The following is a 17411-nucleotide window of genomic DNA, read 5'->3' as shown; positions in this document are numbered from 1 at the left end:
ACGCGCGCACGCGAAATACGATTTGGTAACCACTAAAAAACAAGCGAAATCCACAGTAAGGGTAGAGAATCTAATCAAATGGACACTTGTTTAGAATAATAAAATGAAAATGACAAAAGTAAATTCTCAACTGATAATGAAAGTCTAAATTTGAGATATTACGAAATTCCATGCAAATCGAACCTCGCTTCTGTGAATCCCTTCATTTGGAGATAAATTGCAAAAATCGCCAAATCTATGGTGAAATGAAAACTTTCAAGTTACATGCAATTTTAAACACTGTATAAGGAGACAGTTGCATTTCAAGAGAATTTCTCATCACTAATTACTTTAAAATTCAAGGGTTGAAGTTGGAGATAAAATGAAGTTCATTTTAATGCTAATTGGGAACCACATATTGTGGATACAGTTTACTTTAATATTGTTACAAATAATAAATTAATTCGTTTCAGGATTATCATCCATTCAGGATTGGTACCGATGTGCATATTTGGGGCCAATTTCCTGAATAGAACACAGTACAATTAAATTTAGAGACTAAAAAATTCGTCACAAAAAGGGGATTTGTCTTTATGTACCCAGTCGTCCGAAAAAGCGATAATTTCTATGATCAAATCGAAAATGTTACAAACCTTTGGGCGATGATTGAATGTTTAATGTAGTAAAATAATCTTCTTGTTTAAAAATTCATATTTTTTAGTTGAAAATTCAAGCTTTCAGTTGAGAATTCTTTGATTTTGTTAGAAATTTTCTTTTTACTCCATTTTTGATCGAAAATGGTTCTTTTTTATGAAATAATTCAACTTTTTGTTAAAATGAACTATTTTGTTAAAAATTAGTTTTTTTTGTTGTTGAAAATTATTCTACTTTAGTACAAAATTGATCTCCTGGGTTAAAGGTTCTTGTATTTTGTTGAAAATTCGTCTTCTTTGGTAGTAAATAAATCTTTTTATTTAAAAATTCATCTTTTTGCTCAGAAATTTAACAGCTATTTCAATAGAGTAGCCGACACTCAAGGGTCCTTTATTAATATTTCGGATTAAAATTTAGAAATAGATTTTTTTAAATTTCATAGTTAACAACCTAAAATATAATAATTCGGAATCTACGGATTTAGGTGATTTCAGATATCTAACTTTTTTTTTAATGTTTAAAATTGGAATTAATACAACGTTTCTCGTAAATGGAATGAGATATGCCAAAAAAGACAACATTTTTGAATTCAACTAGAAAATTGTATATTATTATATGAGTTATATTTATAAATAAATATAATGAGAAAATTCATCAATTAAAAAAAAGGTATTAATATAATTTAAAGAAAATTTTAAAAAGGGAGAGTCGGGTTATAGACAGCCAACTACTGTAAGTAACTCTGTCCGCCCGGTACGTGACGAATACGAAAGAACCATTAACGACACGAGAATACTCTAAGATTTCTATCGGTAGGTCATTAAAAAAAAATTTCTTTCATTCTTAAAAATTTAAATGTCTGGTTGATAACTCTTAAGTTTTAATTAAAATTCGTCTTTTTTCTAGTAAATTAATCTTTTTGTTTAAAAAATCATATTTTTGAAAGTGAAATTCAACTTTTTGGTTGATAATTCTTGGATTTGTTAAAAATTCTTTTTTGTTCGTAAAAAATTAACATTTTTTTCTTTAAAAGTTCATCTTCTTGCTTAAAAATGTAACAACTAGGTTTTAAAGTTGAACTACTTTCTTAAAAATGAATTTTTGTTTAACGATTTGAAATGTTAGTTTAAAATTTCTTTATTTTTTTTTGTTCAAAAATTAATCTAGTAATTGCAAATTTACCTATCCCACTTCTGGTCAAAAATGGTTCTTTTTTTACGTGAAAATTCAAATTTTTGTTGGAATTGAAATATTTTTTTACAAATTCGTATTTATGGCTGAAAATTAATCTAGTTTAGTTTAAAATTAAACTTTTGAGTTGAAAGTTCTTGTATTTTGTTGGAAATTCGTATTTTTGGTATGAAATTAACTTTTTATTAAAATGTTCTGTTTTTTATTTGATAATTTAATAGTTTTGTATACAAAATCCGCCATTTTGTTCTGAAAGTTTGATAATTTAGTTTTAAAAAATCAATTATTTTGTAGAAAATTATTTGTTTTCTTTTACTTGAAATTTTTTTAAAATTAAAAGTTTAACTATTGCATTTTTGGTTAAAAATGTACCTTTCTTAGTTTGAACATTCAATAATACCCGGATTAACCGTCACATAAAATTCAATTGGGCACATCAAAATAGGACGAGAACAAAAATAACATGTCGCGCTTATTTGGATTTGTATTGAAATTAGTGCAATTGCCATAACGATTGACTATTTAATATCAACCTTCACACTTCGCTCCCCTAACTGCTTGTATCTCATAAAAATGGGTTTGGATTTGGCCGGAAAAAGAAGGACGCACCTTCCCCTCAATCCTACATCATTTTCCTTGAAGGATATTTACTTTTGAATAAATAAAAAAATTTAATTAAGCAAAATTTAATTAATTCTTAAATCACGAATTTTGTAGTTCATTCCTTTATCTTATACTTCCGCTTTGAGTTAAATCACTAAGTTGAAACAGATTAAGTCACGAATAAATTACAAGTACCATAGAATTATACGTTGAAAATAATATTAATTTTAATAAATTCTTAAGTAATTACAAAAAAGGAAAGAGTTTACAAAACAAATTAAAAGTTTTTACAAAATAAAGAAGAACGAATGAAATAAAAAGAGGGAGTTTAACGGTCGTTTTCTTCCTTCCTCCTTCTTTATGACTTTTCATGAAATTTTGTACAGACTTGTCCTCCTTTTTAAAATTTTAGTTTGAAGTTTCATTTGGTGATCAAATTAATTAATTTCACAAAATAAGAATTTATTTAAAATTTGAAATAAAATGTATAGTAAATTCTCAGGAAACAAAAATCCATTCACTTGCACAACATTCGAAAAGAGGGAAACCGAATCGTATTACGAAAGGATTCAGTTTTAAATATCTGAGTATTTGCCAAAAGTGGTGGTCCCTACCCTAGGCCTATCATATTAATTAGTATTGAATTATGCAACAATGAATAAGCGCAATATTGATTACACCGTGTAGAGAAATAAACACGTGAGCTTTGGCGAGCACAAGATTTCTAGGAAGTCTTACAACATAACAAGAATACCTACTTTTTATGAAATTAAAATCTTGGTTGAATTACCTGATCCTCGAACATGGACACGTTTAGTAGTAGAACGGATATTATAAAAGGATCCAAAACAAATTCGGGTGTATTAGTAACGCTTTTGAGATATCGTAGAAAATCCTTCATGATCTTATGATCCATTTGCACAGCCATAACAATGTGATACAACACCGTAGATTCCACAGTTATTAGTTCTTTCGAACTGATTTCTCCTAAAATATAAAAATATTAATATAAAATTAAAAACATATACTTATTGCATGAAATATTAGTCGTCTGCCTTAAGGATGGAAATGGTAAGCCACAGTTATTATTATTATTGTAATATAAAGCCTGTTTGAGTAAATGGTCTTCATTTTGTAGCATACATTGTTTTTCAAAAATATTGCGCTTCATCTCGATGAATTCATAAAGCTACCTGAGAAAATGATACCCACTAATTATAAGCTCAATTGCATATGATTCAAACCTTGAAAATCTTATAACTTTGTCACATACAATTAAAATATGTAACGTGTTATGAGGGAAGGGACCTTATGGTTAAAAATCAATTTTTCATTAGAAATAACTTCCGAAATAATAATAAAACATATCAATTTCTATTTTCCCTGACAGATACTTAATTTCCCTGAAGTCCCTAAACAACTTTTTTCCCCGACATTTTCCTGACTTCCCTGACATGTGGCCACCCTGTAAATGTATACCTGATTTTCTTCACCTGCAGATTTAACTCCTAAATTCAAAGGACAGTAATCTGTCCTAGACTCTTAGAGATTACCCGCAAATGTTCCTACTTTTTACAATCTGACGCCTGACTGTTTAAACGGATAGTTTTCTGAATGCTGCATATTTTGTACACCACAGGCGTAAAGTTGTCAAGTCTTGACAGGGGCCGTCCCACTGTGCTCGAGATGCGCTAGCGGCGAACTCCTTAAAAGATAATGATGTGTTCACGATTTTAGCGTAGTAAGAATTTGAGATGGTTTATGTTTATAGAGCACCCAATTCTGCATCCGAAGAACTAGCCTTTGTAACAATCATAAGAATTCATTACAATTTAACAAAAAAAGAAATGACAATTAATAATAAACAAAGAATAGGTAATAGAAACTCTAACATAAGGCAATTTTATGATTTTATTTTTATGAACATTATTCAGGTCTATTAAAAATCTCTGAAGTGATTACAAGCTGGAAACGAGACAATCTTAATTATTGTTGTCCAAAGAGTTATTATTTCATCTAAACTTAGCTGATGCTAATTTCTTAATGAAGGTTTAAATTATTGACGTAATAATTACTTGTATAATAGTTACTTTAGTGGAAAAAATGTTATTCACCATGAATTGTGGTATTAAAATTTGTGTAAACTCAACCCTTTGAAATTGCAATTATTTTCAGTACATTTGTGATGGTTGTCCAAATTTGGTCGTTAATATTTGATCGCTAAACATGATTTTAATTTGATTTTAATTTCACTTAAATTTCCTAAATTTTAATTTATCTGAATTGAATTGGAATTCATTTCTATTTCAGGCATGTTTATAACCGATTTGCCTTTTGACCCTCACTTGATTCTCGGGTGTCAGCCAGAGAGCATTGTGTTTTTGTTGCTGCTCCTGTCAGCTCGGATTTATATTTTTTTATTTTGTTTTGCCCTGATAAGGGTGCTGCATGAGTGCCGAAACGTTAATGATAATTTTTTACAAATATTTTTCTATTGTGATTTGTTAATAGTCAAAATAGAAAAGACGAAAGAAATAAAAAAAGGAAGGGGATTTGGTTGGCTGTCTTCTCATTTTTCTTTTCTCTTTTTTATTTCTGTCCAAAAAAGGAATTTTTTCTCTTTTTCAGGATTTTGTTGTTGCTTTCTTCAGATTGCAATAGGAACCTTTTGTGGTGGTTGTCCAAATTGGCCGTAGGATTCTTGGGTTTTGTTTTCAGAAATTCTGCACATCAACTTGATTGTTGGACGTTAAATAGGATTTTAAATTTGATTTTGTTCTCATTTAAATTTCCTAAAATGATGCCATTTGTTTCTCTGAAGCACTTGGTGAACGGATGATTTGTTAGTATTAAACGTCTGTGCGATCTTTCTCACACTAGGATGAGGATCTTCTACGACAGCTTGTAATGCATCTAATTATCGCTCTGCTGTTACAGATTAGGGGTTTCCACTACGCGGCCCGTTCGTGACTGTTCCAGTTTTAAAAAAAATCATGTGACTGGTTTTTAGACTGTTGATTTTGAATAATGATATGTTTTCACATATGGCTAAAGGAACCACGATAAGTGCTCAATTAAGTAAACAACATAGAAATAAACAACAAATCATGCAAAAGAAAACATAAGCGTTCATTTGCTTTCAATGTTGGATTTTCAAATGAAACCGCCGTTAATGGGAAGATAGCCGAAGGAAGGCACTTCACCACCGCGCCGCACAGTGCGGCGAATCAGAAAATTAGGGTTTAAAATGATACAGAACCCACATTTTTTATCTGATTCCATCTTTTTTTTTCAAACTAAAGCTAATTAAATTCTGAAGAGGTCTGTGGAGGGCAATTTTGCTAAAAAGGCTCTGTTTGTTTGTTATTCAAGTTGCAAAAGGTCAAAAAAACATAATTTTTCACATTTGAGCTGCCTATTCTGTAGAATTCATTGATTTCACCTCAAAAACGTGAAAAACTGATAGATTTACAAATCGATTAACAAACCCTAATAACTTGGATGAAGTTCGTGCGATCAGTTCAATTGTTATAAACAAATTTATGAACAAAATCGATTATTGCTGCACATTGAAGCCTGGAAGTTCTTTTCATCACGTTTGTCTCCGCGAAATCGAGTGAAATTAATGTTTTGTTGAAATCAAACAGTAAAGTATAACTTTTTTGATTGTTATAAACAAATTTAATAAATAAACGCCTCTGTATATATAAAATGCATAGTTATAAGCTATACTAATTAACAAATGCATTAAACAGTCACTCTTTGATAAAAAAATCCATTTTTTTACATAATTGTTCATTTTATCCCTAAATTAATATTCTGATGGAGGAAACTGACGTTTGACAATATTTTTCATTTTTGTTAACAATTCTGATCAACAAATGCATTTAATAGACGCTTTCAAATAAGAAAAATCTCTTTCTTGATGAAATGTTGATATCATAAAAAATAAAACTCCTACGTAATATACTGATATTCAACAACATTTACCATTTTTATAAACAATCATGATCTTTTTCGAATATTATAAGCAATGAGGATGCACGAAATCATGAAGCTTAACCATTTTTGGACGAAATATTCTGGTGTTCAGCAGCGTTGCCCATTCTTGTCTCAATCATCTACAATTAGCAGATCCTGAACTTGTGCATCCTGAAAAATGTGAAAACCGGAACAGGTGAAAATGAAACAACTGAAAATCAAGAGACACAAGCGATTTTCAGTTGTTTCGTTTTTTCATTTTTCCGATTCTCACATTTTTCACGGCACTCAACGTTCAATTGCTACGCTGTTTTCTAAAAGGACATTGAAAAGTTTAAGCACGTATCCATTGGATTTTTATGTTTTCCCGACTTTTATTATTTACGACTCTTGAGTCGTAGGAGTTTCATTTTTTAAGATATATTCAACATTTCATCAAGAAAGAGATTTTTCCTATTCGAAAGCGTCTATTAAATGCATTTGTTAAGCAGAATTGCTAATAAAAATAAAAAATATTGTCAAACGTCAGTTTCCTTCATCAGAATATTGATTTATGGATAAAATTAATAATTATGCAAAAAAATAGATTGTTTCTATCAAAGAGTGACCGTTTAATGCATTTTTTAATCAGTATTGTTTATAACAAGGGTCAATATTTTGATTGATCATTTCGATCATGGAATTTTCATTTTTTAAGGCAAACCTAATGATTGCGCAGAAAAAGTGCATTTCATATATACAGATGCGCTTATTTATTAATTTTGTTTATGAAATTTGTTGATAAGACTCAAAAAAATTATACTTTACTGTTTGATTTAAACGAAACATTAATTTCACTCGATTTCTGAGGGAAAAACGTGATGGAAAGAACTTCCAGGCTTCAAAGTACAGTAATAATCGATTTTTTCATAAATTTGATTATAACAATTGAACAGATCGCACGAACTTCATCTAAGTTATTAGGGTTTGTTAATCGATTGTAAATATATCAGTTTTTCACTCTTTTGAGGTAAATTCAATGAATGCTACAGATCAGACAGCTCAAATATGAAAAATTATGGTTTTTTGGCATTTTGCAAATTGAATAACAAACAAACAGAGCCTTTTTTGCAAAATTGCCCTCGAAAGACCTCTTTAGAATTTAATTAGCTTAAATAAAAAAAAAGATGGAATCGAATAAAAATTGTAGGCTCTGGATCACTTTGAACCCCAGTTTTCTAATTCGCCGAACTGTGCCCGTTTCACGTCTGTAAAAATACATTTTCCGTCATAAGGCCCAAACCAAGGGTCTTAAAAAATGCAAGGTACCCTATCTGAATGTAAAAAATCATGCTGAATACAAATCTGCAATCAAAAATAGGGGTTCTCGTTAAAAAAAAGTTGGGACCCGTAAGTCCAAAATAAAAAGAAATTTGACCTAAGTTTTGCCTAACCCATTAAAAAGCCCGATGAATACTCTACAACTCTCGTCTTGATTATTTTTTTCTATAATGCATAATTTTCGAGCTATTCGACCGTTTCCCATAAAAAAATACCAACAGCAGATCTTAAGGCCATTCTGGATATCCGACAATGGTACCTTTTCGTAAGGAAGTTTGAGGCAGCGGAGGTCTAGACTCCTAGGAGGGGAGTTATATATTATTATATATTATCCTCGAATGCCATGCGAGGATAATATTCTCCCTATGCAAACTAATGGTATGTTGAGGAAATTAAATTTCATGAAACCCTTCAAAGTCTTCTTCCATGAAAGGGAAGAATGGCATGATTAGGGGAGAAGGGAAACAATTACACAGGCCGACAAGATGTTCATCCAGATACCAGAATATACATACCCGAAGGTTTTTCATGTGCTGGATTCGAATCCTATCCCTCTTTTTTGTAAATTTAAAACCGCCATCTCTAATTTGAAAATTTCAATATTCTGACATCAGAATCATAATCAGCGACCCCGAAAACTACTGAGTACAATTTTGCAGTGCTCTATGCCTCTTTTTTGGGTTTGGGAGCTAACGGTTCAATAGATTGTCAGTATGCATATTCAAAAATGGAGAAATAAGTAAAACAACTTAATGAAAACATACAATTTCTCAAAGACGAAAAAAGATATTCGAACAAGTATAAGTTCCTTTTAAATATAAATTTTAGTACTTTAAACCCCCATTAACAGATCCTTAAAAGAAATTTACCTTTAAGCTTAATATAACCTCAAATATGTCGAAAAATCACCATTTTGGCACTTTTAGGTTAGGATATCTCGAAACCAGAGCTAATTAAGAAATTTGGACGTCAGATGCGAATTCAGGGCATCAAAAACCTTTGGGAAAGTATATTCAAGTTCCTGGGTTAGATGTTTTGGCTAAATTTTGTCGGCATGTGTCAATTACAATAGGAGGTTATGTTTGGTACACAGTCGGCTCTTAGGACTCCTTGGGGATTCGAGCTGGAATCTATGGGAAGAAATCCAGAGCTGACATATCAGCACTGGGCACTAGGGTGGTTCATAAAACGCTTTTGGAGCTAAAAAGTACATCACCCCCCCCCCCCCCCCCCCCCCCCCCCCCCCCCCGTTTCCATTTCCGGAGAAAGAAAATTCGTATTTAAAAAATAAATTAAAATATTAACACGTGCAACCGTACACTTCAAAATTTCAATTAATTAAAATACGAAATTTTAGATTTTGAAGAAATTGAACTCATACATCAGGGTTTGATTGAAATGTGTTGAGTTTTTAGGGACTGAAGAGTCTGCGAAATAAACAATACTAATAACTTTTATTTTTAACACGTTCTTATTCCCCTTATAGCGCCCAAAATAAGAAAAAAAAACATTTTAACGTATTGTCAATTTTGAAGAATATCTGCCACTTTTTAAATACAAATAATTAAATACATTTAACATATTTGAACAACTGTTCATTCGGGCAGTAAATTAAAAAAAATATTACGTGATTATTTAGACAACTAATTATTGTTTGTTTTCAAAATATCCAAAAATTGAGCTAGAAAAGTTCAAAGTTTTTCTTAAATTGTGACCCGATGCTAATTTTCGTCGAATAATTACATAATTTTTATACATTTCTTCTAATGTTTAACAAATTTCGATGTGTTTAAACGAATTTCATTTGCTGAAGAAGTTTTCATTCGAAAAACTTGAAAAAAAAAATTAAATGAAATACGTACGATTATTTTGGCTACTGTTTCCGGTACCGATCGTGAGAGAACTCTTTCGTGTCAGGTGTCGATTTGTTTGCTTTAGTGAAGGGAATAAACGTGTGTGGATGCGGAAAGCAGAGTGAACAAAGGTGAGTGAAAGCAAAGGTGTAAAGGGTAAAAGTAAGTTGTATGAAGAGGGAATCAGAGCGTACGAAGTTTTTGAGGTTGGGAGTAGCGAAAATAGTTACTGGGAAAGGGGGGCGAGAGGTAGGCGAGTAAGAAGGGAATCGTGACGGAGCACTGGGTAAGGTAGGATGCCCACGGCACGAATCCACAAAATGGCTCCAAAGGGCAGCAGTTACTGGACGATCGCGCAGAACAGCAGGCCGCAGTGGGAACACGCGGGGTGACAATGTTAAAAGCATGGACATTGAGGGGACGGTGGCCACAGTGACAGTAGCGGTGAGAAAACGTTCGAGACGCCGACAGATAGGAGATGGCAGCGAGAAAAGAATCAGGTACGGGCCATAAATGCGGGAGACCTTCAAACCTACAGCGCCTTAACAAGGTAGGCAGCCCGGCTTCATGCAGGAGTTTAGATAAATGGCAAAAAAAGTCAAGTGCAACTAGTAGTGGAGGAGCAAAGAGATAAATAATGATGATGAGTGATACCCGGCAGGATTAGGAGAATTAAATTAGATAAAAAGGATGTTACCGAAATGTTATGTGTGGACGATGCAAGAAGCAAGAAAAGAACGCGTTAATTAAAATAGCGGTGGTTTGCGTATATAAAAGAAGAGAAAGGCTGGAGAATAATGACGTGGATGCAGGAAAGGAAGAAAGAGTTGGTTTTTAAACGAGGGGATTTGAATGCCTGGACTGGCGAACAAGGGGGAGGGATTTGTGATGCTGAAAAGAAGGCCTACATAAGGAACTCCAAACATAAAGAAACACGCTGGGAGGGATCACGCTGCTATCAATAGACGTGATAGCAGAAACAAAATGGTTTATATGTAATGGCAATATGAAAGAAGATGAAGAAGTGGAGATCACATTTTTAGGTAAGGGAGAAACAGTGATAGAGTACATTTTGTCTGAAGAAAGAATGCGGAATATGATAGACAGTATGAAGGTCGGAAATGAGATAGATTCCGAGAACTTCCCGGTAATAGCTACATTGAAAGGAGGCGTCTTTAAGCGCGGTAAATGAAGAAAGGAAAGAGGGGTTAGAAGGAACACGAAAATGGGAGTCTAGGGGTAAATAAATTTAAAAAATTTAAACAAAAGAGGGAAAAGGAGAAGGTTATGTATGAAAAAGAGGAAGGAGTAGAATCGTTAATCAAAAGATTGGAGGGATTGATTGAGAAGGTAAGGGTTGAGATAGGTACCAAAGAAGAAAGAAAAGGGGGAAAGAGAGATTCGAGGGACGAGGAATGCTGGTTGAGTAAAGAGAGAATAAAAGAGTGTATCAGATAATGGAGGAAAGGGGAAAAAGAGAAGGAGGAAAACACCAAGACAAAAAAAGAACATGAGAAGATGCTGGAATGAAAAGGGGAAAGGAGAAATACAATGAAGAAGTAGAAAAAACGATTAAAGAAGATAGCGTTTTGGGATGTGATAAATAGACAAAGAGGGGAAAGAAAGAGCGTGAATGAAGAAATAGACATGGGAATGTGAAAGGATTATTTCAAGGGTCTGCTAGGGGGAGAGTAAAATAGGATCAAGAGGGAAAAGAGGACAGTCCAAGGAGAAACAGAGCAAGAGAACCAAATAACAAGAGAAAAAGTGGATGACGTAATAAATAGGCTGAAAAGAAACAAGGCTACATGAGAGGGTGGCATTGAGAACGAAGCGATGAAGTATGGAGAAGAAGGGGTTAGGGAAGGGATATGGAAGATCTACAACAAGATCTGGAAAGGAAAAGAGTAGCGGGAAGAGTGAGCGACAGGACGGGTCGTACCGCTTGTCAAGGAAGAGCAGTGAAATAAGGTTGAGGAATACAGAGATCACCCTCATACCAGTGGGCTATAAAATATATGCAAAAATTCCAGTCCAGGTAACCAGTCGCATTCTTCGTAGATTTCAAAGCAGCATTTGATTCAGTGAACAGAAAAGTGTTATGGCAAGCAATGAAAGAGAGGAAAATAGAGGAAATGTTGGTGAACAGCATAAAAGAAATTTATACTGAAACCAGGACTAGGGTGAAGTTAGGAAAAAAGGAAAGGTATTCTGTACAGGCAGAGGTATAAGGCAAAGTACCCGTTGAGTTCACTTCTTTTTAATATGCTGCTGGTAGACTTAGAGAAGAAGCTAAAGGAGAAAAAGAAAGGGTGAACGGTTTTAAGTAATAGCAAACTATACTCTGTAGCATACGCGGACGACGTAGTTCTGTTAGCAGATGATGAGAAGGGGATAAACGTAATTATGAGCATTTTGGAAGAGTATGTGGAAATAAAAGACTTGACGGTGCTTTAGAAATAGAAAGACCCAAATATATTACGCTTGAAAGATGAACAGACAATAAGGGAAAATTCTGGAGGAGTTCTGTTACCTAAGTTTTTGGTTCCAGACAGAAGGGGGAAACAAGGTACAGTTAAGAAAAATAATTAAGTGTGCGAGGAAAGTAATGGGCCAAGTATGGGGTATCGGGAAAAAAAGTTTTCATGACAATTGGAGGATGAGAGTCTTATTGTGTGATGAGTTGATTTGGGCGGTGTTGTGTTATGGAGTGGATGTCTGAGGATGATAGGGGTCACAGGAAAGTGGAAAGCATGCATGAGATTTCTGAGATGGGAAATTGGGGTTAGTTTGAGTTGCCCATGATACATGAGGGAAGAATTAAGTAGGGAAAAAATGGTAACTAAATGAATTGAGAGCATAGAGGTTTGAAGAGAACTTAAAAAGGGGAGAGGGAAGCAAAATAACACAAGTATAGTTGTACGAGGTTCAGTTGTTGAAGCTAAAGACGAGTTTAAAGAAAAAGCGGCTAATTTGGTAAAAAAAAAGTTACGTGCAGATTAAAACAAAATATGCACATTTTACCTCAAAAAGCACCATGCGATAAGTTTCATGCCTATCGAAAAGAAAACTCGCAAATTTGGTCCTATATAGTCGCCATTTTGGGTAAACCATTTTTAATTTTGCAATTCAGACATCAGAATCATGATCAGAGACCGAAAAACCATAATTGTATTACATATCATAATCAATTATGAATGCGATACAATAAATACACTCATGTAGAACAATTTCAATTTTTGATGAATTGAAAAAAAAATTATAAACTGGCCAGCGAAAAACTCTGAAAAAATATATGTTTTAGGGCTACGTGTAAAATAAATGATAAAAATGTGTGTAAGCTGTTGCACTTCTGGTTAAACAATAGCCGAATTTATTCGAAAAAATTAGTTTTTTAATGTTAATTGTTTGTTACGAATTATTTATAAAGAATTTGACACCATTTTTTATTATTATTACATAATATGGCACCCTAAGTGACTGAAGATACACACTTGTATACCAAACACTGTAAAATGTACCAAAAATTCATAAAAGACTAGGAACAAAAAGTTGGGAAGAATTCTTTCCACTAGGTCTAGGGATTGTCGAAGAATACTTATTCAAAGCGAGAAAAACTTAATGGCATCTCCGAAGATCCTGAGCTCATCGACAGAAGAGATATATGACACCTTTGTCATTTAAAGCACCTATGCATACCTGTGGTGCTACAGAGCCCCACTTAGGACGTAAAGCCTAGAAATTATACTCTCCGAAGCAGATACATAGGTCTAATCCGGAAGATTTAGTCTTCGGAATTGTCGACGAGAAACAAAGTTTCTGCAACGAAAGTCACGAAAGGTTACTACGCGAACAAAAGCATGTACCTTAAGTTTTCTGTTCCGCGACTCGACATCAAACGCCGTCCAGTTCATTGCGGAATATTGAATCTTGAATATCTTCTTAACAGGATTAACCTGTGTACAGCGCATATACTCACAAATCGACGAAACCCTCTTCTTAAAATTGTCAGAAAGAACGAAGACTTGGGCAAAGGAACGTTTATGTACAAAGCAGTGAAGGAGGCTGTTGAAACGCTTGTCTTTGACTTCAACATCGGGGGTCAGCAAAACTCACCCCATGAAAGCCCGTATTAAGGAAGTATAAGAGAAAAATTTCTGTGACCAGCTTCTCGACAAGAAGATACACGGCATCTTCCACAAAAATGTGGAGGATTAGTCGACGTCGTATAAGCGAACGATTGCTTTCCTTAAATTACTCGGATTGAAGTCGAGCACGGAGGATTTGATTTGGGCATACCAAGGCGGTGTAATTTCTACATTTGTGTGCCATCGCCACATTTTGGGCCAAGAAATTCCCGATGATAGTTGCAGAGAGTATTATTCATACGGCGAGCATCTATGAAATATACTATCTAGTTGTCCAACTCACGCGGGAACGACCTAAATATAATGTCACGTTCTCCAGTAAAAAGTCCGTACTAAATTCAACGATATTTAAGGATACCTCTAGGACATTTTCAGAAAATGTTAAAGATACTTCCTGTTTTTTTTAGGATACCAGGTTCCAGTTTGTTTAATAAAAACCGAAAAAAGATGAAACTGTGAATATTATATATTTATCTTCCAGAACATAAGACTATTTATTATAGAATCATAGATTCCTTACATCTAATAATTTTGGGTTAAGAATATTTGGTGTAAGAAATTCTATTTTTTAATTAACGATTCGAATTCTTTCCTTTAGTACTTCTTCTTCGATGCAAGTGGATTCTTTCAAGGCTTCGTTCATGATTTTGACTTTCTTCTTTTCCAGCTCTATGATAGAGGCTGTAAATTGTTTTTCTGTTGAATACAAGCTCCCTTATATTTCGAAATGGCCACTCCGTGCGTGCTTTATTCGACTTTTTGATACCGTAAGGTTTTTTATTCACCTATGTTAACGATTGCGTTAATAATGCTACACTGTGCTTTCAACAACTGTTCGAGACACAGAACTCGAAACTTGCATATTTTCTCCGATTTTACGTAAAGCAATAGTTTTCAAGCCCGTAAAAAACTTTCACCAGAGAGCATTTTAGTGTCAATATTTCAAGCAGCTTGAAGGCTATAGCTTGGTATTACTCACAAAACTGGTCTTTGAACTTCAATTTCTTGAGACTCGTCAGATTCTTCAATCCATTAAGAACATCCTGCAGAGAATACCCGATCTTGATGTGTTGCGGCGATACAAGATTATTTTTGTCTTTTAAGTCCAGAATCTTAACGCTGTGTTTACTTAATATTTCTAGCTTGATAAAATTCTGTATCATGTTATACGTGAGCGAAAGCAGATCCTCGTACGGAAAAGGGTTAAATGATTATTGTACTGATATTCTTTAAAAAACGGTTCAAACTGAACAGCTACCGGTTCGAAGAAGGCAAGTTTTTCAGTTAGGAGCTTGTCATCTATTAAGTAACTAACAATGTTGAAGCTATTGAACGTTGGTCTCGTTTTGCCTTTTTGCGCTATCGACAGCTCTTCTTCGAGATGGAGCGTTTTTAAATTGATTGTACGCAGCTCTCAAGAAATCGATAAGTGTTCACTCATTCTTTTGAAATCTGGGTTTGAGAGCCCTATGCACCGTGTGCAAGCAACACGAAACACTTTCGCCAATACTTCCGTAAACACGCTGGTTTTATCTGCTTCAATTAGATAAAGAGCCGATTTTAGGCTTATCCCAAAACCGGAAGACGATGTCACATTTTTATTTTTATTTATTTTTTTTATTTAGACTATCATTAAAACCTAATACCAACTGTGTCGTGGTCACCATTAAACTCATAATCTCGTTTTCGAAGTATTTTGCTATCCCGTATAAAATTGTGTAGGCTATTTTGGTTTTACCTCAATGTATTTTGCTCGCGATTTCCCTATCCAAGACAGGGCAGTTTCGAAATTAAATATTTTTTTTTTCGTAGTCACGCAAAGAAAGGTGCCGCAGAATCCCTTGTATGCACCATTTCAATTCAGTCTTCATAGTCTTGCTGTTCACGAGATACTAAGATTTGCTTTTTTCTTCAGTCCACTGGCCGCGTTGTTTGACTTATCAGCTGCTTCGATGGTACCGTCTCAACACGTACAAGCACACAGTCGACAATTATATTTATTTGATTAAAATCAGTTCTAAAAAACATATGATTACGCACGAATATGTACATGTAATTTTTAGCGAAACTGAGGTACATTTTTTGTAAGTCAGTTATTGATAATATTTCTAAATAAATTCAAATTCAAAAGGATATTCAAAATTCAAGGACATTAATCAAGAACTTTTTAAAGACGAAAAAATTAAAAAACAATTTAAGGACTTCGAAGACCATTGGATACCATGCCAAAGGCACAATGCGGCACTAAGAGTATATATATATATATATATATATATAGAGAGAGAGAGAGAGAGAGAGAGAGAGAGAGGCGTCTTTATGAAAAGGGACTTTACGGCTGGTATGAATTTATGTATAGAGGCATGTAGCTTAGACACAACATGAACCTTCTAAGTTACAAGACCGCGAATATCACCTAAACTAGAACCGGCTATAAGGGCCCTTTACACGTGGACGCCCGTATATACATATTTATTTAACGAAGAAGGCAAGAATTTGCAACGAAGTACATTGATCTTTTTATTTTTCAACCGAAAGGTTAATGTTCACCATGGTAATTTAAGTTTCTACCGAACTGTTGAATTTTCTACTAAACTTCATTCACTTATACCCCGTCGAAAGAGATGCCTTTTCAAGCAGAAAAAAAACTAATTTTCTTTTGTAATTAAGAAAAGGAATCCTCTTTTCATATAGAAATAATTTTTGACAAACAGAAAAACAAACTTTTAAAAAAATAGTTTCCTCTTTAAAAAAAAACATGAATTTTCAATTGCAATGATAAATTTAAAAAAATGGATTTTTAACAAAGGAACTGTCAACATTTCAACCAATTCTAAGATCTTAAAATCTTAATTTTTTATAAACAATTACTTTTGCAAAAATACTGTTAAAATCGTAATTAATTGTATGTCTTCTATTTTATTTGATTTTTTTAGTCATCAAAAAATAACTGCTTCAGCAAATAAAAATTGTTGAAACAAACATAAATTTCTTAAACATTAGATGAAATGTACCAAAATTATGTAATTATTCAACAGAAAGTAGCAACGCATACCAATTTCAAAAGAAGTGGACATCTCTGGCTCTTTTTTAGACAATTTTGAAAGTACACAATAAATAATTGTCGAAACATTACATAATGCTTTTTAGCAAAATTTACTTAAACAATGACAAAAAATTACATTTCAATAAGAAAATACGATTATTATTTTTTTATTTTGAGAACAAACAATTCTTTAAATAATTTACATTTGTTTACACAATTTAAACTTGTATAAAAAGTCATTGGAAATTTTGAAATTGCCTATTAGTAATTATTTGTATGAAAATGACAACGAAAATTGCTATACAGTAACAATAATACGTATAAATTTAGGTTTTTCTTTATTTTTGGGTCATATTTGGGGCGCTGCAGGAAGGGTGAGGGCGGGATAAAATTGAAGTAATTAGAACGGTTTTATTTTGTAGAAGCTCATCTAAAATGCCTAAAAAGTTTGACACGTTTCGATAAAACCCTGGAACATGAGTTCAATTTGTTGAAAATTCAAAATTTATCCATTCTAATCAAATGTGATTTTGAATATTCGAATTTCGAAAAAATAGGGATTTTGTTTCTCCGGAAATGGAAACATATTAAGGTGGTCCAAAAATGTATTGCAAAATTTTTGTTCACTCTAGAGGGCAA

At 33.3% G+C, this 17411-nt stretch overlaps 1 protein-coding gene across 3 annotated transcripts in view; it reads right to left on the bottom strand.

Moving 5' to 3' along the window:
* LOC117168927 (Fanconi anemia group I protein) overlaps window positions 1–17411 on the bottom strand; it is a 426852-nt gene that overhangs the window by 316614 nt on the left and 92827 nt on the right. For all 3 annotated transcript variants that reach the window (XM_033354903.1, XM_033354921.1, XM_033354913.1), the window contains exon 5: window positions 3218–3414. In XM_033354903.1, the coding sequence (XP_033210794.1) occupies window positions 3218–3414 (197 nt within the window). The remainder of the gene's footprint in view (window positions 1–3217; window positions 3415–17411) is intronic.

The sequence above is a fragment of the Belonocnema kinseyi genome, chromosome 1, assembly GCF_010883055.1.
Source record: "Belonocnema kinseyi isolate 2016_QV_RU_SX_M_011 chromosome 1, B_treatae_v1, whole genome shotgun sequence".
In the NCBI taxonomy this organism is placed as follows: Eukaryota; Metazoa; Arthropoda; class Insecta; order Hymenoptera; family Cynipidae; genus Belonocnema; species Belonocnema kinseyi.
This window is presented reverse-complemented; position numbering and strand designations above follow the sequence as displayed.